At 40.5% G+C, this 25,883-nt stretch overlaps 3 protein-coding genes and 2 pseudogenes across 3 annotated transcripts; 1 reads left to right on the plus strand and 4 right to left on the minus strand.

Annotated features, from left to right (window-relative positions):
* Positions 1–9,221: 9,221 nt before the first annotated feature.
* LOC135709620 (arylalkylamine N-acetyltransferase 1-like) lies at positions 9,222–9,996 on the minus strand. The gene has a single exon (XM_065232006.1). The coding sequence runs from the start codon at positions 9,891–9,893 to the stop codon at positions 9,222–9,224; it is 672 nt and encodes a 223-aa protein (XP_065088078.1). The 5' UTR covers positions 9,894–9,996.
* A 1-nt stretch (position 9,997) lies between these two features.
* Positions 9,998–10,801, minus strand: LOC135709621 (arylalkylamine N-acetyltransferase-like 2). Its single transcript, XM_065232007.1, has one exon. The coding sequence runs from the start codon at positions 10,756–10,758 to the stop codon at positions 10,129–10,131; it is 630 nt and encodes a 209-aa protein (XP_065088079.1). The 5' UTR covers positions 10,759–10,801; the 3' UTR covers positions 9,998–10,128.
* Positions 10,802–12,262: 1,461 nt separating this feature from the next.
* On the plus strand, positions 12,263–13,244 carry LOC135709563 (uncharacterized; annotated as a pseudogene).
* A 3-nt stretch (positions 13,245–13,247) lies between these two features.
* LOC135709564 (uncharacterized) lies at positions 13,248–14,302 on the minus strand (annotated as a pseudogene).
* Positions 14,303–21,215: 6,913 nt separating this feature from the next.
* LOC135709565 (uncharacterized) lies at positions 21,216–22,889 on the minus strand. The gene is made up of 2 exons (XM_065231957.1): positions 21,650–22,889; positions 21,216–21,572 (listed from the first exon to the last, which is right to left on the minus strand). Exons 1-2 carry the CDS (start codon positions 22,769–22,771, stop codon positions 21,216–21,218), a joined length of 1,479 nt encoding a protein of 492 aa, XP_065088029.1. The 5' UTR covers positions 22,772–22,889.
* Positions 22,890–25,883: the final 2,994 nt, after the last annotated feature.

Here is a 25,883-nt window from a genome sequence, read left to right on the forward strand (position 1 = left end):
GTGCATTTCCTCCTATCGTATTGGGTCTTCTTCTTCCTCGCTTTTCAAGCTTATTGCATATCGGATATTAGCTTATTGCGTGTTCTCAACTTAGTGTTCTAGATGCACTTTCACAGTTATTAATTGAGAGCTTTCGATGCCTGTACCATTTTTGCATTGGTATAATTGTGTGGCAAGTCCAATCATACGTCTAAATATGCCCAGGGAAGTCGAGAAATTTTCCAACCCGAAAAATTCCTAGACCGGACCGGGAATCGAACCCAGCCACCTCCAGCATGGTCTTGCTTTGTAGCTGCGCCTTTACCCACTGAGCTAAGGGAGGTCTATTACTGGTTAATTTCCAACTCAGATTGATGTTGGAATTTAAGGCCTTTGCACCTGAATCTGATGTCTTGAAAAAGTATCCTAAGGTTATCATGAGGATCTCTGATCACCTGATGGTCTACGGATAAACAACTTGGTATCATCATAGATCATCGAATAAACGTGATTTTCATTTATGGATAGTTGGAGATCTTTAGAATAATACCTGATCAACCTCACCAAAAAATATCAAGAGGACTTGATGGCGATCTTAGAACACCTCAAGATCAGACCACCGTGAAGTTTAAGTTTGAATAAATCCCAGGTCCTATTATACTATTATTATATATTCAATGATAAATATTTAAAACAGGATAAAAACACAACTGGAAGAAGCAACGTAACATCATTTGATTTTCTCTAATTCGCCTGAGCTTTTTCACATTAATTTTGCTGTGAAGCAACTATAAACTCTGGAGGGAGTTTGTATCTGTGGCTGTAACCAGTTCGATTTTGTTTGCAAACCTGGTTAATTTGTCATATTTAATTGTCTTAAAGATAAATCGTCCAGCTCAAACCTGGTCACCGATCTTGATTTTCACGCAACGTGTGTAGTTCGGTTGTTGTGATTAGATGCATATGTTGAGTTTGTAATCTCGGAAAGGGTGTATTCGTGCCCAAGCCTCGTTGCATTACTGAAATGATCTATCCAGGCCTCTATTAAAAAAAAAATTGTGGAGGTGCCGGGCAAAGGTGTTATATCGTATTTGCCGTCGTTGTCGCGGTCGTAATCGCCGTCGTAGTCGTCGTAGGTAGTACCTTTAGTATATTTAAAATTAACCATCAGCCGCTGAAACTATATGAAGTATCGCGTATCTCTGTTGTTCATTACATACCAAGTGAAAACTTATTCATATTTTGTCGAGATGCTCGATAACCCTGGATCGGTTTAGCTTGATGAGCAGAATATCATGGGTTTAATCCCAAGCTTTCCCACAACAGAATAAACCACCATCGTTGGGTTCCGAGAACATAAAGCGCAGTTAATAACCAAAAGTTGAATAGTTTAAACCATGAATTTCGGAAAGGGTGTATGCGTGATCCAGTTTGTAAGAAATCGTCGGCTGCTTTCAGAGACGTCACTTCATTTGAATAACTTTTTGTTGAGTCGGTCGTATATTGGGGTAATGTAAGGGGCACGGTGGCTATAGAGCAACTGTTTTTGCTTAATGAGTAGAAGATCATGGGTTAAAACCCAAGCCTCATTACATTACTAAGTTAATATATCCAGGCCTCCATTGTAGAAAATTGTTAATAACAGAAATTGGAGGAACGATTCAGAAAAGTAATAAGTATATTTAGAAAAATGTGACGTACGCCTGAATCGGTTCGGAAGCCATTGTTAACTACTTTGGATGATTTCATTTTATTGTAATAGCTTCTTGTAACCGATAATGAACGATCGTCGGTCGTAGCTTGTTGTGAAGTAAGGGGCACGGTGGCCTTAGAGTGACCGTTTTTGCTTACTGAGCAGAAGATCGTGGGTTAAGACCCAAGTTGCTGAGTTGATGGGGTCGCGTCATTTGCTTAACAGGTTTTAATAGATCGCATCACTTTCCAATGTGAATCCAGATCTAATTTACCCTTCCCTCAAGCAAAAACGTCCTTCCCGTGACAACCGTGGAGATGCAGAGGTATACTCGATCTCTAGTAGCAATGGTTGTGGAAATAAGAATCCTTTCCCTCCCCAATGATCGTAAGGACGTGGCCGGCGCCGTTATTGACCTCAAAAATATGGATTCTTCGGATTTTGTACACTGAGAATGGATTGCTAGTCCCAAGCCTCATTCATATGATTCTTTGTGCAAATTTCGCTAAATATGGTCAATCACGGAGTAGCAATTACTGAAATGTATGGTCGTCAATGCGAATGCTCATGCTCATGCTCTCATCTTAGAACACCTGAAGATTGTTGGAATAATTTTTAAACAGCCTGGTATCATATGAGAGAATATACATGTTTGATGGAAAAGACACGAGCGCTTTCTGCAAAGATCCATGCATTTCCATGCAGTTCTGTAATGTAATTTGAAATCCCCAGAATTTCTATGATGTTCGTCAATCTTTTATAAAATACCTCACCCTTCTATGAAACTACCTGATAATCAATGATTCTTCTTGAAGTTTTTTTTTTAAATACAAGTTCCATAAAGTTTACTTTTATCTGTGAAGTTCTTTGATTTTTTGTGTGAAGCTTTTCGCATTTTAATAAAGTTTCCCAAACATCTCAGAAGTTCCCAAAACTTCTATAAAATTCTCAGATTTCCATTAAATCCTCTCCACTGATATAAAGTTCTCTCAATATTTACGAGAAACATCTATAAATACATCCAAAGAAATTTGAAACACAGCTACATTCGTGTTTCAACCGGTGACCAGACATTAGCCATAAATAGGTTAGCCATACGGATCTTTGCCATAAGTACGATTGCCATAATTTTGTTGTATTGAATTTTGTAATCCAATTGCAATACAGTACCCGTTACATGTATTTTGTAAACAAGCCCGAAAATGTAGTGTTGCCAAAAACGAACGCGGTTTTATCTTGAAATTTCTTTTATGATTCCGATGATTTCTAAGATGACTAAGACTTTGATATTTTTAATTTTGTTAAAAATTGTTATTGCATGTAGCGGAAAAAAACATAATTTTCAAAATCCGTTTAATCGAACCCCGTCCCAAAATCGAATGGCTTTGTGGTTTTGTTGCTAAAATCGAACCATGCCAAAGTCGAACGAGTACTGTACTCTCTTTAGACAAATGTAATGGAAATGTACAAATCAATTCTTGCTTTGAGTTTACTCATTATTTATACTAAAGCTCGATTCAAAGTAAATCTGGATGCACGGTTTAATACACCACCGCGCCCCTGATGGTTGGAACAAAAAACGTTTGACAGGCATTTGTTGATGTTTCATTGACGAAGAAATTAGTGAAAAGTTTTTCTCGATTGATCGACGAATCCCCAAATTACGGATCATGGAACTTGAGAAAAGAAAGTTAATTGTGCACAAACATCTAGAGAACCCTTCGTGGTCTGCCTCAAAAATAGCAAAAGAGTTAAAATTCCCAAAGTCAACGGTGAGTCTTGTAATCAAACGTTACAAGGATACTCTGAGTGTGGATAGAGCACAGCGCATCTATCATAAAAGTGGCACTAGGGACAAAGAGCTGAGGAGAAAGGTGTTGCAGTACGTGAAAAGCAACCCAGGTGTCTCCATACGTGATTTGGCAAAGAAATTCGATTCCAACTTTTCCACCGTGCGTAACATCCTTTCAAGAGAAGGATATAAGTCTTTTTGTGCCAGTAAACATCCGAATCGCTCCCTGAAACAAAATTTAGTGGCCAAAAAGCGAGCACGATTACTATACGAACGAGTTTTGACGAAATTTGATGGCTGTATTTTAATGGATGACGAAACATGTCAAAATGGATTATAAACAAATCCCCGGACGAAAATTTTACCTGGCAACTGGTCGTGGGGATGTCCCTTCCAGGTATAAATTTAATTTTGCTGATAAGTTTGCTCGGAAACTAATGATTTGGCAAGGAATCTGCAGTTGTAGCCTTAAAACCATCATCACATCTCACACAATGTCGTCGAAGGTTCACATTAAAGAGTGTCTGAAAAAGCGGATTTTACCCTTCATTCGGCAACACAAGACCAAAGTAATGTTTTGGCCAGATCTAGCCAGCTGCCATTACTCTAAAGAGGTACTAGAATGGTATGCTGCAAACAATGTTAATTTCGTCGCCAGAGAGATTACTCCTCCGAATTGCCCTGAGTTCAGACCGATCGAAAAATATTGGGCAATTGTCAAGCGAAAACTTCGAGAATGCGGTAAAGAAGTGACAAATGCACAACAAATGCATTTAAAGTGGAATAAGTTCGCCGCTACAGTGTCACCAGCGACTGTACAGATCATGATGGCATCGATCACAAGTAAAGTGCGACAGTTCGTTCGAAACGGTGAAATGTAATAACTTGTTATATATCGTTTGAAAGCTGAATAAATACCCTTTTGCTTGACCTTTTGATCTACCGTGTATGTTGTTTAATTCTTGAGTTATGATCACTTGAATGCGTCCAAATTTACTTTGAATCGGGCTTTTTAAGTTGTTCTATAATGGTTAAATGCTCTTGCAAAATCTATCATACAATTCTCATAAATTATGTTGCTCTTGGATTTGACTCCTTGTTTGTATCTTGAGCTGTTCTTTGACAGATAAAAGCTTTTGAAAATTAAATCATAAAATTCTCAAAAGTAACATCTATGTTGGATTTGACTCCTTATTTACAGCTGTTTCGTGACAATTTTTTTAGGAAAAATTCATATGAAATGTAATGTGATGTGATGTGAATGGACCCACCATCAGTTCAAGGATTACCAATGTCTGTAGACACTTAACCGGTTGTAAAGTTCTGCCTGATGGTTTGTTACAGCAGGGTGAATCCGCTTCATTGAAGACCTTTGGAAGACAAAACAACCAGATGGCCATGTGTTATCACGTGACAAGGGCCTGGCAAATCCACGAACCCTCGTCCAGTCAACAAATCCTTTGATTCCCTTAGGCTGCCCCCAACCCAGGATATATGATTTACAGTAGATAGGGTCTAGTATAAGAGTGGAGCGGACTGCCTGGTATTGAGCCAAATGAACTGTCAAAGCCAGAGCCAATCAAGCAGTGCCTATCTGGATTGCATTGGCAGTGTTGCTAGAAACCACCTAGACATAGGTTGCCAAAGCATTTTGTTTCGAATCCGCTCCTCTCTTATACTAGACCCTCTCTAATTTACAGTAATGTTCCACCACATGCTCAAAAATGTACAGACAATCCATTTGGCGTTCAAAGATGATTTCAAAGACACAAAAATGGGATGGGAAGAATTAGTCAAATTTAAGAGAATCATGTATATGTTTAAATAGATAAAATCAGATACGATCTCACCAAGTTAGTCCAAATGAATCCAGAGGAAACATTCGTACTATTGTTGCTATTGTTTACGGTTTGCTTAATGGGGATGAACATAAACTAGTCCCGTTCTATGTAGAACTTGTTTGAAGTGTGCAAATGTAGTGAACCTCCGGCTTTTGATAAAAGATAGTCGATTGTAGTCGATTGCTAGATCCGAGTGTAGGTAGCCAAGTATCAGGTCCAGCAACTTGCAATTCCTTGACGCGAATACGACGAACAATGGAATATCTTGGTTCCAATAAAGGTTCCTCTTCGTTTTCGAAAACGTATGTCAGCGCCAAATCGCAGCCAATACAACAGCATGACGTACAGCCAGTATCCCTTCGGGGGATGGAATGCAGTTCTGCATACGTCTGATTTCTTTTGAAATGGATAATCACGTTCTTGTCCATCTTCGAAAATGTAAAACGGATTAATAATCAAATAAGCATAAAAAACTCCGAGGAAAAAAACGAACGTCATGTTCATTCTCACGCGCAGCCTACTCATTAGGAAAAATTCAATTGAAATATTTACAAATTAATTTTCTCTTTAAGTTGACTCCTTCTTGATATGATGAGCAGTTCTTTGAAAAATAAAATAAACACATTAAAAATTCATTTAAAATAATCACATTTTTTCCCTGTTGTTCTTTGATAGATATATTTTTTTTATGAAAAATACAATTGAAACACTCACAAATAATGTGTCTCTTGGAGTTGACTCCTTTCTTAGAGCATTAGCTGTTCTTTGACAGATAAACTTTGAAAAACTCCATTGCGATGATCGCAAATCGCTTCTCTCTTAGATCTTTATATGATGAGTAGTTCTTACAAAAATAAAATAGTTTAAAAAATTCAATTGAAATAATCACAAATTATTTTTCTCTTGGAGTTGAGTTATGAAAAATTCTTTGGAAATACTTACAAATATTTTTCTTTTGGAGTTGATTCCTTCTTTACATCATGAGGTGTTCTTTGACAGATAAAATAGTATGAAATTTTAAAATAACGGTTTTATTTCAATTTTATTGAATTTGAACAATGAGCTACTAACAGGTAAGTAAAAATAAATTTCAAATCATTTAAAAACTATGAGATTTTCAAAGTTGCAAAAAACAGTGGTTTATCCAGTTTGTTTCATCCTCGAGAATTTATTTATTCTTTATTAAAGTTTTTTTTATATTTCATTTTTCAGCTCCCAAGTTTTTCACAATCACACATGGCAAGCATAGGTACATCCAGCAGCAAACATGTATTTGAAATTTTTTCGTCACTCGGCAGCAACCATTGTGTGGTCCTCCTTATTGTTCTTCATCAGCAGTTTTTTCAGTCGATGCATCGTCGACTTTGCAAAGCAACCGTTTCGTGATGAATGTGTGAGTGCTGACCACGTTTTGCGTCCATTATTGCTACAATGGAAGTGCTCTGACCCTCGTTGGCGAATCTGCCATACAAGTAAAGCACTGGAAGCGGCTCCCGTTCTGGTAGAGGAGGCTTATTGGATAGCGGAAGAAAAAATGTTTATTGTGTTCTACCTTTTGACTATAGTTTCAAGATGTATTGTATAATGAACAAGAATCTTCGGTTCTGTAAAGTTAATTCGGTTGAGCCTTGTCAAATAAATTAATAAAAAAAATACATATAAAATACATCAGTATTGCAAACGGCCTTAGTAGGCATAATTTAAAACCTGCTTTATCACTTGGCCATAAAGCTTATTTCTGATAACGGGCTTAAAATGTTAATGAAAGTCGGCTCCTCATAGTGTCCCGTTACGCTAGAATGTGTCTAACATGTCTCGATTGGAACTTGGGGCTTGTCGCCATCTTAGTTATTTCAACCAGTTCCCAAAATGACTCCAATCAAAATGGCACACGATGTATGATCATTCAGGCTATTGCCCTCTCTTATCACGGTTTGAGCATGTCAGTTAATCCGGTCCAATAATGTTTAACATAGCATTTTCCTTAAAATAAGCAATAATAAAATATTGGTATGTCTTATGAGCTACATTCTAAGATATCCATGCATCAGTTGGGGGGCATAACTCCGATTCCTTCGGAGAAGTGCAGTGCAAATGCATCGCAAAAATCCATCAACAGAATGCTGGTCCCTGATCTTTTCATCTCATCCGGATATCTACTCTATGAGTGCATCCTTATCCACACGAATTCTTTCCCCGTCTCTGCGAGTGATTGCAATTACACTTATGATGCTCTGTAGGAGACGGCAGCCTATAAGCCTTTGCGTTTTCTTCGTGTTCCGCATTTTGCCCTAAAACCCACCCCGCCTTTCGCCAGGAGGGCGAGAGTGAGCCTGGCGCAGGATTTCTTGTGATTTATCGAGATACACACAGCCGCCGTCTGCCATTCTGCTTCCTCACACTACCTACTACCATAAACTGAGAGACACACGAAAAAAAGATTTCGCAAACTTGAGAACGAACTCTCAAAGCAAAATTTAATGAAAATCTCTTTTCAGGAAGATTGCAGTTTTCCATCCTTCAGCTTTCACTTTTCGCTCGATATGTTGCCGGGGCATGCTTCCCATGTTGTTGAGGGGTACTTGACTTGTTGGCTTGATGTTCGCCGTTTCCTCTAGGAGTAATCCTGTTGAAAGTATTACAATCACACTGCTGAAGAGCGCAGATTTCAGAAATCCTTTCAAGTCAGTTATCCGATGGAAAGTAGATCTGGTTAGGTTTTAGGGTGATTTATGCATCGAAATACCGTAGACCGAAGGGTTGTGCGATGCAATCTTGAGAGTAAATATGTTCCTTCGATAATTTTAGAGATGGGAGGCAATGTGACTGAAAGGATTGACTGGAGAAAAAAGCAATCTTTGATAGCGCTTATCCATGTTAAATGAGTGGTTTTACGAATCTATTTGAACAGTCTTGGTTTTGTAAGTAAGCTTGCTGCAAAAATAGGCGTGATTCAAAAAGTTCGCACCAAGGACCAATGCTCATTTAGCATAAAATCACTTGTATGTTACAAGAAGAGATTGTAAGGTATGTATTTGACACATGACACCTTCCATTTCGATTTCTGAGAGTGACAATCAGCTATATGATCGCTGAATGAGTGAGTGAAAAACGAAGCTGAATTTACAGGTATTAGGTGTCAAACACATACCATAAAATATGACCCTATCAGCCAATGATTTCATAATTCCAATAAAAAAAATTATTTTATGTGAAATGAGTATATTTGTGTCGCAGATTTCCTCCCTAAAAACCTACTTCAATCTTAAAATAGAACCAAATCAGCGTAAATTCCAAGTTCAAACAACAGCACGTTCTTGTCATATTTATCTTACGATTTGCCTCTCTCTGTCTCTCTCTCTCCCTCCAAAACATAACAACCTCGGTGCACAGCTTAACTAAAAGACGAAGGATTTGTGATGAAAAATGCCTCGATTGTTTTTCCTAATGGCTGATTCTTCATTTTTGTTTTGCTCCGTAAACAGCCAACGATGACTCCAGGGCAGAAGGACGAACGAGGTTGCAATTTTCCGGAGGTCAGGGAAAATCTTTCCCTGGCATTCCAGAGCGTGTGTAGGCTGTGTTACGTTTCAGCAGCCGAGGCAAAAAAAAAAAAAAGTGGCACGGAATCCCGTCGCTGTAATTGATGGGAATTCTTTGGCAGTGTGGAACTGCCAAAAGAGTTTTCGTCGTCACGTCAGCCGGGATGTTTATGACGAATTTCACTGAAGCAACAATTTGAGCTGCCTTTTAGAGTTTTAAAGACGGTATACTAGAGAACGTGATGGAATTTCGTTAAAAAAATGACGTGCCATTCGAAACGTTAAGTAAAGATGTTGTCGTTGAAATTTATATTAATTGTGAGTAGGAAATTCTAGGGATTTCAGCTTAGTTTGTTGTCGACTTTCAGTGAATCCTAATGCAACAATTTGGCAAAGGTTTGTATTTCCAAGTGTGGCTCTTTTGGCTGAAACAGCTGAACTCCGTTTCCATCCCTGTAATCCGAATAGGCAAGTCTTCCGATTCGTTCCATTCCGACTCGTTCCGCAATCTGTGCCGAGTAGAAGCTTGAACAGTCCGCACTTACCAGTGAATATCCTAGCTGCTTGGCTTGATCGAACTGCCCTTGGAATAACCTTGCTCCAATGGACCGTCCACGATAGTCCGGATGAACAGCCACAATTTCGATGTCGTAGCATTTTTCAACGTTAAATCTTTGAAGAACGTTTACCGATTGCTGTAAATGAGCCAACAGCTTCAAACTGTCGCGCCATTTTTGAGTTTTAGCTTGCTCAGCCGCTTCCAGCAAGTCATCCACGTATCCTGAGTAGATGGGATTAGCGATAGATAGTCCAACCAGTCGATTTTCACTATGGCGATCCACTGCTTTCACTGCCATCCCTTGGAGCAGGAATGAAACGGAGAACTCGACATCGTCGTCCGCTGGGCTACTGCCCCCGATGTATGAATTGTTCATCGGTTCATCTTTGTAGTAGTACTTGATAGCGAAATCCAACGCAGAATCGTAATCTTTCGGCTCCGCGACACTGAACTCCAGTGAATCATTGCAACAGGTGGACTCTTCCATGCGTACTCGGATTTAAAAACATCGACCGATGAGGAGCGCTATTTATATGTCATCACCGATGCAGACCTGGTTCACATCAAGAAATAGGCAATAAAAAAAAACATTATCTATACATTCGATAACGAGTGTATTTTCTTTCTGTTCAATTTACCGAGCAGCAGCTGTACCTGTAATTATCTGGGCATAAATGCTTTACATGGTACCAGATGCATCGATGCACTGCCAGCAGAACCAATTATATTGTTTTGAAAAATGATTGCATCTCGGTGTGGATCTCGTTGTCTGGTTGAAAGATCTGCAAGCCCTCTTTGTTTCGATAGTCGGCAAGTGCAATCTTATGAATGCACTCAAAGCCCAGCTTTTTCATAATTTTTGCCGTAAATACACTGGAGCAATCTACGTACACCGCGACGAATCCTCGCCGTTTGGCCAACTCGATTTGTCTCTTCACTAGCTCCCTGGCAATCGATCTGCCCTGGTAATCCGGATGAACCGCTACCATCTGAATCTCATAAGGTGCTTCGTACTTTTCCGGAACGTTTGCCTCCTGCTGCACGTATGCCAAAAATTGCAGCACATCGGCCCACTTCTGCTCCTTGGCCTCGTCCAGCATGGCATGTACATCACTCTCCTCTCCAATGTATTCCAGCGAAAGCCCAATAATTCGTCCACTACCGTCAACTGCTCTGATTCCTAAGCCTTGCTTCAGATAGGCAACAGTAAATTCTACGTCTTCCTGGGCCGGTTCCTTCCCGTTGATGTAGGCCCGGTTCATCGGTTCGAAAGGGTAGAAATACTGCAGAATAAATTCACGAGCATCTGGGATTCCATCCGGCAGGACGGGTTCGAACGTGACGGTGTTCATTGCGTGGTGCAATGATTGATGGTACTTACAGACTGGCAAGGCAATTACGCCATGACTATTACCTACGACTATTATGCGAGACGTGCTGACTGAGATACGCTTACTTATCGGGCCATCGTGTGCTGAAATTGGCGTTTGTGTGGAGGAGAACGTTGTATGACTGTCTTCTCTGATAAGAAGTGATGGGTTAATGATGGCAAGATATTCGCATTCTGTTGCTTACGATTAGTCGATGTTCCATGTGTCTATATTGATTAAAACTCTGGACAGACCATGTAATTTGTTGCTTGCCAATAATTGCTCATGAGCTTATTTTTCATACGTTAACGTTGTTGTTGTAGTTGCTGAAATTTTCCTTTTTTTTTTTTTTTCAAATGTTGCAAACTTTGCAGCGGAAATGGCTATTAATATTCACATTAACAAAGTTGATGTACTTTATGAACGTTTTTAAAATATAATTTCTCATCGCTGTATTGGCCGTACAAGATCGTCGAAGCTCAGCCTCTGCCAGCCGCCGAGCGTCGTCGTCAATTTTCGCTGGATGTGTGCCCAAGCTGCAGCAACTCGAGGGCACTCACAAAACTTATGTTGCAAAGTCTCGATTACTACAGCACCTAGGCGCTTAATACAAAGGTTACACACAAGGAAGAAGTGTTAGTTTGTTTACTAAAATGAACTATGCCCATTTTTTTTTATGGCATGTTTTGCTATACGAAATACTCCTCGTGTTTATTATAGAGATGGGCGATCCGCTCCCGAGCTGTTCTTAAGACCCGATCCACTTAAGTGAGCGGATGACCGCGGTTAATTTTATTAGGAACCGCAGCTCACCAGCTCACTATATCACAAGTCTAAACCATTCAGTCCGTCACTTACAGCGGAATTTTTAAAAAAAGGACTTATTACTCCACTTACGCATTTAACAGCCTCCGCGTAAACCAAGATGCGCGCGTAATACAATATGTGCCTATTGATCGATAGCATCAACGGTAAAAGCGAACTTCCAAGCGGTTGTATGGGAGAGAGAGACATATGTACATGTGTTACATGATGTTGAATTTCTACTGGTATTATCCAATCCTAATATGTATCCGGCTCTTATTGCTGATGTTATTACTCCAGCATATGTGCCCTCACCTATCCTCTCATAATTATTGGGTCATTCTCTGAAACTTGTTCACCGCACCAAAGAACACAGCTTTGAAACCAAGCACCGCATCAAGGTTGCCGGATTGTTTTTTGTCACCAGTACAATTTATTAAGTAAATATAAAATATTTCAGAGCCACTGGCAACCCTTGCTTCGATGCTGAGAACCAAAACAAACAGTTGTCAAAAATGTAAAAGGAAATCTGATTCGATCTCGGTTTCGAATGTTTTTGAGGAAAATTATCTCGTTGAGGCTGGGATTAACGGTAAGATATTAATAAATATTGCTTTCTGTCACATATCAGATAACTACCGTATTTAATTCACAGTTTTATACGTTAGACAGGACGTTAGCAATGGACCAGCGAGACGAGGATTCAGATGAAGAAATAAACCAAGAAGTGGAATACCTAATCGAGGACCCGCTGTATAATGCTGGCCAGGATGAGGACCCATTTGCCGAAGACGAACTTTCAAACAAGTCGGATGCTCCAGACTGCTCAACACTTGTCAACTATACGATAAACCCATTTTTGAATCAGTGAATTCGCAAGTGTTGATTCAATACGAGAGGCAGGAGATTTAGCTGAGGAAGCAGTAGAGCAAAAACGATTCTACTTTCTGGCCAATTATTTCGTGAAGAAGTATACGAGGCAAAAAAAGGTGTATGCATCAACGAAAAAACAAACGTTCCCGAAAAAGTATCCGGAGACAGTCTGTCAGATGTCTTTGAGTGCATATGGAGCTTCGTCAAACCACATCTCTGCCGGGAAATTGATGTGAATGAAGTTGACGGGATCAAAGTTTCGTGGTCTGCGAAAGAAGATCCAGATATTCGCAATATCAATAACTTCGTCTACCTACGGGACGCAAAAAGAAAGACCATGATTAAATTGGACCAGCTAGGAGAGGGAAAAATCATGCTAAACTGGAGAGAGAAAACTTTGTCGGTGAGAAAACTATCAATGTGTTTGCATTCGCCTACTCCCAATCCGTCAGTTCTGTGGCTATCTGGGAAGAAGTCAACAAATGCCTTTTTCAACCAAGTGAAACAGACAGAGCTGGAGCACCAAGCAACGTAAACCTCGATGAGTTGGTCCAACATTTGAAAGAGCAAAACTCCCACTTGAGAAGCCACGATTCTGGATGGATTCAGTGGGCCAACTGGATTCACGCATCTCCAGCTCATCTTCAGACTGGGTTGGTATGTTTTCGTCCCTTCCTATCTCTGAAGGAAGCCGATCAGCATGTGTGCGTGAAGGTCTGGTGGTTGTTCAAAACATCGTAGACAATCTCGCCCCCAGTGTTCAAGTGTTGTGTGATAAAGCGGAACAACTGTTTACTGTTTTCGACGTAGTTTCTCTTCAGGTGCTTTTTGCAGATTCCAAAGATCACCTCGATTGGATTGAACATCGGGCAATATGCAGACAAGAAGATGGGTAGAATGCCCAGGGATCGAATATATATTATGATATTTTTATCACAATGTATTCTAGCACCATCCATTATCCATACAGAATCGTGCCCTGGATACGTTTCTGCTTTTCCACTTTGAATTTCAAACTTCCGGATGCACTCGAAAAACTTTTGATGAGTAAAAGTACCTTCTGTTCTATACGATTCCAGCAGCCCTGTTTGTCCTAGAAAGCATAAGTAGGATTCCCGTGGGCGCCTGTTAAATCCACCGCGATAGATGACCTTTTTTCCTTTAACTCCATATCCGTAGTTCCGCAGCATGTCACGAGAATCGAATGAAACCTCGTCGATGAAAACAATTTGGTAAAGCTCCCACTTGAAAACTTCTAGCTCGTCAGCATACTTGATAATGGGCCGTATGAATAAAAAGAGTTTACTTTACTTTCCCGTGCTTTTCTTACGGGTAAAGTAAAGTAAACGCTTTTATTCATACGACCTAATATGAAATATTTATATCGAAATTGTCATCAAAATAGTTTTATAGTGATTAATTAGTTTTATACCTGAGAATATCCACCTTCCGAATTTGAATGGCCCGTCTTTCAACCTTCTTCCATGTCAGTCCAGCAGTTTTCAAAATCCGAATGACGGAAGCAGCGCTGATAAAGATTTTGAAATGCTTTTGGAAGCGATCTCGTGCTTCATCTATGAAGATCACAGGTTCCTTGTAATACAAATCCAGCAGCCATTGTCGTTGCATGGTTCCAAAACGTCGATAAACTTGTGTTCGGTGCTTTCTTGAGAAGACTCCGTCGCGCTCGTACGTGCGTATTCATTGGCATATGATGGATTTTGATTTACTAAATATTTTTGCCAGAGAAGCACGGTTCGAGAAAATAAAACGCGTAGAGGCAATGATAAACTGTATTAACACTTGCATGATTATTATGTACACGGTGCAAAATATCTTCGTGGGGCATTTTACGTGACAAATTAAAAATATTTATTATTAAAGGATGTAAATTTTGAATCAAAGTGCTCGATGGATAAATATTAACTCTCATCAGGCGCAAAAGTTCAATGTTTGTTTACAAAATTTTGACAGGCTGCCCAACCGCGGCCTTTGCTTGAAGCGCGGCCGTTCCTTTCGTCAGGCATACGCCGCGTGAAATTTTGGGGAAATACCCCAATATCTATGGGAGCGGAAGATTCGCACAAAAGCAAATAACCGAAAAGTGAAATGCAGCTCTCCACCTCACAGCTCAGCTCCAGATCCAAATCATCAACCCGGATGATTCACTGGAAGCTGTTTAGGATGACAGCTCTCCGACCCATCCAGCTCTCGGACCCGTTCGGCTCTCGGACCCGTTCGGCTCTCGGACCCGTTCAGCTCTCGGACCCGTCCAGTTCTTCGGATCTTTTTGCTCTTGATTCTTTACGATTCAGCTTTTGATCCGAGTTGATGATTTGAAGCTGAAGCCGAGAATAGTGAGAGCAATTCTCGCGTCACTTTCAAAAACATGTTCAGCTGTTCTTATCGTGCAAGACGCTTAGTAATACTTTCTTTTTCGAACTATGGGAAAAATTAACCCTAATATGTAGCCAAGTTATTAACGAAAGAGAGAGTCGATGAAGAGATTTTATCAATGCAGATTGATCTTATTGAAAAGTGTCGCGATAGTTCAGCAATAAAATCTGTATGTAGACTGAATTGCATAGCATGAGAAAAGCGTTACAAAAATATCATCGCGTGTGATATAGTTGTAGCTCTCTCGCACATTATTTTTGCTCTTAATGATATGTTGTTGGCACATTTTGCGCGCATTTTGGTTTACGCGGTCGCGTTAGTGGCGTTTTCAATTGAAAAGAAGAACCATGTTGTAAGCTACGGGTTTATTGGATTAGACTACCTTTACGATTTTATGAAGTTTTAAGCTTATTGGTTTAGGGTCACGAAAACCACTTTTTCAATTTTGAATTGTTTTAATTACTATGTGAGCTAAAGAGCTGTTCGAAATAATCGGCTCTCATTAGTGAGCTGGACGGGTCTTATCCGCTCAGCCAGATGAGCTGTTTTGCCCACCACTAGTTTATTAGCGAAATTCATATCAAAGATTGATTAGTTGCGTAGGAAATCAGTTTGGCACGGCATTTGTGACCAGCATACACCTTCCGTTCGTATTAAACAGGTCAAAAACTGTCCAAATCCGCCCATACAATTTTTTTGTTTTGAATTTCTGCATGGCAAAATAGTGAACTTTTCGTGATCATAACGGCAAAGAACTCACCAACACTGGGAGACCGTGAGCTCCTGCCCACCTGTCATAAAACAATCTCGCTACCGCACAGTGCTGACAATTTGGGTCGTTTGCACGGCCGATGACGTTCATCAGTCTACGGTGCTCCGCCTTCTCGTTCACTAGCAGGTAGAGATCAGAACGCTAGCTCGACGATAGCCTTATCGATGATGTGTTCATCCAGATATTTTTTCCAATTGATGTCTGGATGGTTTCGTTCCACTCTGGGTAGCTCAGTTTGTTCCAAGTAGAAACGATGGATTTGATCGCTGGAGGGGTTTTGTTGGATATGGTGTGGAAATAAGGGAATTTGCTGTGAGAGTAGTTTTAGGCAAGGAAGATCGGCAAGGGGAGGAATATTATGGGCGAAAAGGGACTGATTATAGGGAAGGGAAACGATTTCCTGCAGGTGACGATTGACTAGAAGCGCTTTGCAATTGATCACTGGCAGTTGCAGTTTCAATCCACCCTGCTCTCTGCTGCGCGCCAACTGCTGCATTGGGACTCGTGCGGGTAGCCCACGAAAAAGGAAAGTCCCCATCGTTGATGTTAGCTTCGCCGTGTGAGCATATTGCGGTGAAATAACACCTTCGCTGTGATGAAGATGTTCAGCAGTAGCACTTTCTGCTGCAGGGAAAGGGAACGCATGTTATGCAACCATATGAGTTGTGAGATCATGGATAATAAAGCGTCCCAGTTTAGTTTTACCATCAGCCGCACTGAGTTGGTGAAAATAGCGCCCAGTACCTTGACATTCTCCTTTGTCTGCAGCCCTGGTGTCGTCAGTGGATCTCCATTGATGAAAGCGACATCGATCGCCACTGTTTTCATCCGATTTAGCTTTGCCCTGGATACGATCTCGAAACTACCAATCAGCAAATAAATACGCTCGATCGTGTGCTTTGACGTGGCAATCACCGGGATGTCATCAGCATACGCAACGCAAAGGTCACCAGCGCACATACGCTCCATCCTAGGCGAGTAAGAGAGGTGACACAGTCGGAAGAAGTGTTAGTTTGTTTACTAAAATGAACCATGCCCATGGTGTTATGGCAAGTTTGCTATAATAAATGCTTCTCGTGTTTATTAGCGAAATTCACATCAAAGATTGCTAGAGATGAACTAGCCTAAGGCTAAAAATCTCTTAACTAAAGAATTAAAAAAAAAAAAAAACATCAAAGATTGATTAATTGCGTAGAAAATCAGTTTGGCACGGCATTTGTGACCAGCATACACCTTTCGGTCATAAAAACTGTGGGCAGGAGCTCACTGTCTCCCAGTGTTGGTGAGTTCTTTGCCGTTAATGTTCACGAAAAGTTCACAATTTGGCCATATAGAAATTCAAAACAAAAAATTTTATGGTCGGATTTGGACAGTTTTCGACCTGTTTCATACGACCGGAAGGTGTATGCTGGTCATAAATGCCGTGCCAAACTGATTTCCTACTCAATAAATCAACCTTTGATGTGAATTTCCCTAATAAACACGAGGAGCATTTCTTATAGCAAAACTTGCCATAACAAAATGGGCATAATTCATTTTAGTAAACAAACTAACACTTCTTCCTTCTGTGTCACCTTTCATTCAGCTCCTATGTAGAACTCTACCGGCAAACCATCGATTCCTGGTGATTTACGTTTTTGCGACGTTCGGATGGAGTTTTTCAACTCGTCAATGCTGATCTCTGTCATAAAGCTGGGTTCAAATATGGCAAGTCAATTGATCATGTCAGTTGAATTCAACTGACTTGAACGCGAATTGAATGTGTAAACCATGCCTATCAACTGACTTAATCAACTCGCTTGAATTGAAAAAAGTTGAACCAGGCTCAACTTTTGAAGCCAATTGAATTCAACTGAGTTGATCAAGTGACTTGCCTAGTCTAAACCCAGCTTTAGAGCTGCGTTGGCTTCGTCGTTCTCGGATACGGCTCTCTCAGTTTCGAACATTTCTCGATGAACATTTCAAATGGTCCTATCTGCTTTGATCGATTCTCTTAATCGACTTTCTCTTTTCATAACCACTGCTATGCAAACAGATTTCGCGCTAATTCTACCACATATTTTGATAAAGAAGGTTCTTATCTAGCGTCCAAAATGTCAAATACAACAGGGAAAGGTTTTGCAGCTGAGTTATTGACGAAAGAGAAAGTCGATGAAGAGAATCGATTAATGCAGATAGGACCATTTGAAATGTTCATCGAGAGTTGTTTTTTTTACGCCGTCTATCACCCAACTGGAAACTGGATATGTTCTCGTCGGCTATAAACGCCTCGTTGATGCGGATAAAGTTTTGCGCAAACTACGGCTGCAAAGTGAGCATTTCTAGATAGAGCTGGAATTAGGGCGTAACAGCTTTTGTAAACAATGGCTTCTCTCGATAATTTCTCGAAAGGCATGACTATCCCTGGCAAATCTATATTACCATCGAATAGGGGAAGACTTCCCCTACCCGATGGATATGTTGGTTGGTGTAGGCGTGCCTTGAGTTGCTAGAAATCAACGAGAGAAGTCATTGTTTACAAAAGCTGTTACGCCCTAATTCCAGCTCTATCTAGATTTGTGCTTTTACGCGCTTGATGGTCACCAGCATGGAGGGATTCTGGTAATAGCCATCATATACGAGTCGTAATTGCTCGTAGAGACGTTGTTGTTCAGCGTTGAAAGTCCTGAAAACTTCACTTGACTTCCAGCGGAAGAAAGATTTTATTTTTGGCTTCGCGCATGAGAGCCACCATGTCAAACAGCTGAGGAAAATTCTCCGTTGGCGAATCCAAAACTGCCATCGCAGTTGGAATTCCTCTAAGTTCTCGGCGGTTAAGAGGTAACACAGCTTGCATTAACTCGAACTTGTCCCCACTTACTCGAGGATTTCTGTAAAAAAAAATAACTGTCAAACCTACCTCGACTCGCTTGTCTCTATGAATACCAGGGTGGCCCAAAATTGTACTTTGTCGGCAAAATTGGGGGCTCACCCTTCAAATGATAGCAAACGGTAAAACAAACAAACTTTTTTGTGTCAGCAAATGTTGGGAATTGCATATCAATGGGGTTCATTTTTAATTTGCACTTTTAGTAACCCTATCAACATCAGAAATTAATGTTTATGGTAGCCTTATTTGCCGTTATGGTTTTTATTCTGGGTTCCGTTTCGCAATGTTGCATTTCGCGTGCATCTAGCGAAATTATTTAAGTATGAGCAACTTTTGAACTCTTCATCGGATTTCTTTGGAATTTTAGTAAAAATTTCGTTGGGAGCATCCCAAATTTTCAATCAATTTAGAGCCCAAATTTCATTAGATTTCATATCAGAATTCCTCTGGCTGGCGACTCCCTCTGATAATTCTTTCAATTTTTTCCATAATATCTTAAGAATTCTCTTCAAGCCACTTCAGGAATTTTGTCTCGAAAACTCTTCGGAATCACTCTTATTTTCTTTTTGAACTGTAGTTGCCTCAATAGCAAGAAATTACCTCAATAACTCAATTGTTCCATTATATTTTTTTATAATATGCGTCAGATTTTCATTAATATACCCTTCAGAGAAACCTTTAATATATCCTTAGATTGTATTATATCAGAATTACCTCAGCGGCGCCGGTGGTGTAGTGGTAAGCGTGATTACCTCTCACCCCAGCAGGCCTGGATTCAATCCCAGTCGGCGCCACCGGGATGTTCTGAGGCATAACATCTCTGATCACGCCCAGGGAAGTAAAGCCAGCCGTTGGTCCCCGGTTCATGAGTTGATGAGTCGATAGGTAGGGTCCAGGTGTGGGAGCTGCCTTCCTGGCGTTGGTAGCATTGCACACTGGGGACAAAATCGAAACAATGTGTTAAAATTCAATAACTTCGGTGCTCGCTGGAACAAGAGACTAAAAAATAGTCATTCTTATAGAAAAAAGCCTCAGGAATCGATTGAAATAGGTTTCATCTTGGGCACGATAGGGTAAGTTGGGGTTTTTCACAGTTTTGCCCTAAAATCTCATATTTTGCATGATTTGAATGCTGTATCTCAAGATACCGATGATATAGACGGATAATTTCTTCGGCAAAGTTGATCAGGAGGTCAAGGACTGTTGGATGATGGACAGAACAATTCGGAATTCCTCCGCCAGGTGGCACTAGTGAGCATTCGAAGTGAATATGTTTGCGCTGCTGTATCTCAAGATCCTGACTATTTAGACGGATGATTTCTTGGGCAAAGAAGATCAGGAGGTCAAGGATTGTTGGATGATGGACAGAACAATTCGGAATTCCTCCAATAGGTGGCGCTAGTGAGCATTCGAAGTGAATATGTTTGCGCTGCTGTATCTCAAGATCCTGACTATTTAGACGGATGATTTCTTCGGCAAAGTTGATCAGGAGGTCAAGGACTGTTGGATGATGGACAGAACAATTCGGAATTCCTCCACTAGGCGGCACTAGTGAGCATTCGAAGTGAATATGTTTGCGCTGCTGTATCTCAAGATCCTGACTATTTAGACGGATGATTTCTTCGGCAAAGTTGATCAGGAGGTCAAGGATTATTGGATGATGGACAGAACAATTCGGAATTCCTCCACTAGGTGGTGCTAGTGATTATTGAAAGCGAATATATTTGTGCTGCTGTATCTCAAGATCCTGACTATTTAGACGGATGATTTCTTCGATAAAGTTGATCAGGGGGTCAAGGATTGTTGGATGATGGACAGAACAATTCGAAATTCCTCCACTAGGTGGCGCTAGTGATTATTGAAAGTGAATATATTTGTGCTGCTGTATCTCAAGATCCTAACTATTTAGACTGATAATTTATTCGGCAAAGTTGATCACGAGGTCGAGGACTGTTGGATGATGGGCAGAACAATTCGGAATTCCTCCACTAGGTGACGCTAGTGAGCATTTGAAGTGAATATGTTTGTACTGCTGTATCTCAAGATCCTGACTATTTAGACGGATGATTTCTTGGGCAAAGTTGATCAGGGGGTCAAGGATTGTTGGATGATGGACAGAACAATTCGGAATTCCCCGCTAGGTGACGCTAGTGAGCATTTGAAGTGAATATGTTTGTGCTGCTGTATCTCAAGTTCCTGACTTTTTATACGGATGATTTCTACGGCAAAGTTGATAAGGAAGTCAAGGTACAATCCGGAATTCTCTCGCTAGATGGCGCTAGTGACCATTTGAAATGAATATGTTTGTGCTACTATATGTTCATGTATTCTTCATTGTGTGTGTGTGTTTGTGTGTGTATGTGTGTGTGTGTGTGTGTGTGTGTGTGTGTGTGTGTGTGTGTGTGTGTGTGTGTGTGTGTGTATGTATGTGTGTGTGTGTGTGTGTGTGTGTGTGTGTGTGTGTATGTGATGGAGGCGAACCAGCCTAAGGCTGAAAGCCTCCTAAATAAAGCTAAATTAATTAATTAATGTGTGTGTGTGTGTGTGTGTGTGTGTGTGTGTGTGTGTGTGTGTGTGTGTGTGTGTGTGTGTGTGTGTGTGTGTGTGTGTGTGTGTGTGTGTGTGTGTGTGTGTGTGTGTGTGTGTGTGTGTGTGTGTGTGTGTGTGTGTGCGTGCGTGTGTGAGCCACAGGGACACATCTGTGGTACTTATCCAACGGAACATTCAAATGTCTTCTTCATCGCTCTCCTCGTTAAGTTCACCGGGGTCATCATCTTCTTCGTCACTCTCTTCGATGAGTTCACCGGAGTCATCCGCTTTTCCATGGTTTTCATCGCTGTCATCTTGTTTCAAGGTGTATTCGTCCAGCCTCTCTTCGAACCTGGCATCAGTACTTCTCGATTGTCTGCTCTGGTTAAAAAAACAGGCAAGCTTTGGGTCAGACCTAGTCAAAGCTTCGGTCATCATGTCGGTCAAATTTTCTTCCGGAGACGTTTTCCGAGCTAGATGTGGCCGAATGAATTTATAAACCTTATGGCAACGTTCACTGGACTGCTCGTCAACAAAGTTCATGGTATAAGGCTGGATGTTTCAATTGCAGGAAAAGAAAACAAAACATTTATGATTGTGATTCGATATACTATTAAATCTAAGCTTACCAATTTTTCAATGAAATTTGCTAGATGCATGTACTTATGTATGGATGGCGGCAATTTCATTAGGTATGGGAATTCATTGAAAATCTGCTTTTCAAGAGTGTTATACAACTCCATAACTTTGGTAGGATCCAATACTCTAGAAGAAAGCGCCAGGCAACTGATGAGCCGCAGATTTTCCACCAGGTCCTTGTGTACGCCGATGATTTTTGCAAATTTTCCGGGTTCTGCCAATAAACGATGGGCCATATTGCCGTTATTGCAGCTTCCGGACCCACCAATCTTAGGACGGTTGATGTTCATGCCATACTCACGTTCTAGTTCATCAGGTATTTCACGGGCTTTCTTTTTAACTAGGGGATTCGTGTATGCCGGGTGGTCAGGAACGGATTTTTTCGCTGCATTTTTGATCAACCATTCAACGGCGTTGAGACGTGAATGAAAAAACGATGGACCAATATGGGGATCAGCATTCGGAACACAAAGCGGACATACATGTGTATCCTGATTCCCTACAATTGCATTGGCCGCTTTCCCATCTATCATTGTATACATTGCCGAAATATAAACGCACACACGTAAATCACCGGAAATTACTTCCACCGGATCCAGATTCAAGGAATCAACCTCTGCAAAAAACTGCTCAAACATGGACTTGGTAAGCGAGTTGGTCTCTTTAGTCCAATTCATAGAGCGTATTCTGCAGAACGAATCTGACTGGGGATTCGGGTTCCGCCAAATATCCTCTCCTCTTTCGGATACTAACAACAGGCTCATAAAATGCTCGGAGAGAAGAGAATCATCCTCTTTTAAAAAGCCAGTCTGGTTGTAGTGCGTAAAACCTGTAGCAGAGTCCGGACCAGCCGTGACATGCAATTTACAAGTCAACACTTTCTGGTTTAACTTTGAAATCCTGTCTGCTACATCATCCAGTTGTAGAATCCGTGTCAAATCACATATAACCATATCACGGATTAAAACGCTTGATGATAAGTATCCTTTTTCTCGGTTTGGAGTTGAGAACGGTGGAATTATGGTTTTTCTAAATTCAGCTACTTTTTTCCAGGGCTGCAAAATTGCAATACCTAAATGGGACAATATGAAGGGACTAATAACAATGCACATCTCTAAAATTGATCAAAGATTTAGAAACTTGACCTATTTTAAACAAAAAAATGTTCTACTAAGTATTTCTTTTATATATATACGTTAATTAAACTGTCATACCTAGATGCTTCTTAGTGAATCGAGCCAGCTCTCCATATTTGGTTTTACTTAACCCAAGTTTTGATTTTATCGCCAAAGATGATTCCTCCAAACACAGAGATGTTCCACGAACAGAGTCAACGGATTCGATGGTCTCTTTTGCCCAAACCTCACCACCGCTCAACAAGTGCTGTAAGATTTGAGCAGTTGCTGGATTAGCAGCCTTTATGGCAGCAATTTTGGCTGAATACAGCAAGTTATCAAGACATTGTTCTTTGAAAAGTCCGATACTGCGTCTGTATTTCGAAAATCTTGTCAACTGGCTAAACTCCTTGCGCTTTCGACCTCGAGGCTTTAGGGTTGACGGTGTTCGCTGACTGTTGGAACTGGTATCCAAATTCGGAGTGGCAAAAGGAGGTGAAATAGGAGATGATTGTGACGAGGGATCTTTGGGTTTCCTTGAATGGACCCGCGTTTTTTCGAAGGCCTGGATCCTGAGGGTTGGTCTTCAACCTGATAAAATAATTGATGATGTATGATGATGTGATTGATTTTCGTAAAATTTAGAGTCTGCAGTTTTTGTTTAGGATTTTTCTAAAATATTCATACAAATATCAAAGACAAATCTTCTTCTTATCGCGGTTGATGCTATTGATTATTTAGTAACAAGAACAAAAACAGATTTTATCAGTTGTATGTCTTGCTTTACATTATCGCATTTCCACGCTTTAACTAATTTTCATTCAAGTTCAATTTAAATTGGTTTGGAATCCGTTGTTTTTTTTTAAATTTAGCACTTTGCTCAACAGGTACAATTTTTCCGAACTGTTTATTTTTTTTAAATGTTCGACGGTATCGTATTAAAACGTTTCTTCGATAATTTATGCTGCTTTCTAAAATTAAGCACGCCCAGGGATTCTTACCTCGAATATGCTTTCAAGCCATTCTGCATTCTTCTTAAAGAATCGATCCTTACTGTGGGTTTTTGACCATCGCCGATTAAATTGACCAATCCAGTTTTTAACACCTTGCGCAACATCCGCAGGTGCTTTCGACAGTGCCCTAGACACAAAGTCAAGTAAAAGGTTTTTATCTCGACCAGACGCAAAATATTCCTCAACGATATTTTTATTTGACAGCATTTTGCTTAATGAAATTCAGTGAAACACACTTAACACCACGTAAGAACTGCACTACACTGAGCTACTGTCACACAAGAAACAAGAGTAAACAAATAATTCTTTTCGATTGGGTTTCCATGACGACATTTCACATTTTCGGGTCAAAGTGGTCTTCGTGGTTGAGTGGTTAGCGGCGTCACCCGTCTAACAGCTATTTTGCGTGTGCCATGGAGTGAGGGTTCGATTCCCGCTCCAGCCGGTGGAATTTTTTGTAAAGATATAATATATACAATAATGACCCGATATATATTTTCCAATATTCTACGAAACCCATGCGCTATTTCGAGGGTTTTATTGCACCAAAGTTTATCCTAAACATCGATCAAGAAGATTAATGGAAAAGATTTCGAATTATGGATATAGGGAATTACTGAACATTAAAAGAATAATGCGTGAAGGGACTGATAAAATCAGGTCATTACTGTAGTTTATATTTTAATGGATATTAAGAGACCAAACTTGCTTATATGAATCGGAAAAATCCCAATTTATTCACCTATGGTCTGACCCTATTTACACTCAATATGACTACCAATGATCTTATTTGAAAATTCTCACGTCATTTGATGTGGCACATGATCAACCATAACTGAAGAAATCATTCGGCTAAATAGTCAGGATCTTGAGATACAGCGGCACAAATATATTCACTTTCAATAATCACTAGCGCCACCTAGTGGAGGAATTCCGAATTGTTCTGTCCATCATCCAACAATCCTTGACCTCCTGATCAACTTTGTCGAAGAAATCATCCGGCTAAATAGTCAGGATCTTGATATACAGCAGCGCAAACATATTCACTTCGAATGCTCACTAGCGCAACCTAGTGGAGGAATTCCGAATTTTTCTGTCTACCATCCAACAGTCCTTGACCTCCTGATCAACTTTGCCGAAGAAATCATCCGTCTAAATAGTCAGGATCTTGAGATACAGCAGCGCAAACATATTCACTTCGAATGCTCACTAGCGCCACCTAGTGGAGGAATTCCGAATTGTTCTGTCCATCTTCCAACAATCCTTGACCTCCTGATCAACTTTGCCGAAGAAATCATCCGGCTAAATAGTCAGGATCTTGAGATACAGCGGCACAAATATATTCACTTTCAATTATCACTAGCGCCACCTAGTGGAGGAATTCCGAATTGTTCTGTCCATCATCCAACAATCCTTGACCTCCTGATCAACTTTGTCGAAGAAATCATCCGGCTAAATAGTCAGGATCTTGATATACAGCAGCGCAAACATATTCACTTCGAATGCTCACTAGCGCAACCTAGTGGAGGAATTCCGAATTTTTCTGTCTACCATCCAACAGTCCTTGACCTCCTGATCAACTTTGCCGAAGAAATCATCCGTCTAAATAGTCAGGATCTTGAGATACAGCAGCGCAAACATATTCACTTCGAATGCTCACTAGCGCCACCTAGTGGAGGAATTCCGAATTGTTCTGTCCATCTTCCAACATTCCTTGACCTCCTGATCAACTTTGCCGAAGAAATCATCCGGCTAAATAGTCAGGATCTTGAGATACAGCGGCACAAATATATTCACTTTCAATTATCACTAGCGCCACCTAGTGGAGGAATTCCGAATTGTTCTGTCCATCATCCAACAATCCTTGACCTCCTGATCAACTTTGTCGAAGAAATCATCCGGTCAGGATCTTGAGATACAGCAGCACAAATATATTCACTTCGAATGCTCACTAGCGCAACCTAGCGGAGGAATTCCGAATTTTTCTGTCTACCATCCAACAGTCCTTGACCTCCTGATCAACTTTGCCGAAGAAATCATGCGTCTGAATAGTCAGGATCTTGAGATACAGCAGCACAAATATATTCACTTTCAAT

This window comes from Ochlerotatus camptorhynchus, unplaced genomic scaffold (genome assembly GCF_037179485.1).
Source record: "Ochlerotatus camptorhynchus isolate MF236.1 unplaced genomic scaffold, CSIRO-AGI_Acam_v1.1 ptg000361l, whole genome shotgun sequence".
Taxonomy (NCBI): Eukaryota; Metazoa; Arthropoda; class Insecta; order Diptera; family Culicidae; genus Ochlerotatus; species Ochlerotatus camptorhynchus.

What these genes read in the sequence shown, in the direction of transcription:
- LOC135709620 (XM_065232006.1), bottom strand. Translation starts at nt 9,893, where the DNA reads ATGGAAGAGTCCACCTGTTGCAATGATTCACTGGAGTTCAGTGTCGCG.
- LOC135709621 (XM_065232007.1), bottom strand. Translation starts at nt 10,758, where the DNA reads ATGAACACCGTCACGTTCGAACCCGTCCTGCCGGATGGAATCCCAGAT.
- LOC135709565 (XM_065231957.1), bottom strand. Translation starts at nt 22,771, where the DNA reads ATGTGCATTGTTATTAGTCCCTTCATATTGTCCCATTTAGGTATTGCA. An exon ending in CAAATTTCATTGAAAAATTG is followed by an intron (nt 21,573 to 21,649) that starts GTAAGCTTAGAT and finishes TGAAACATCCAG; the next exon opens with CCTTATACCATGAACTTTGT.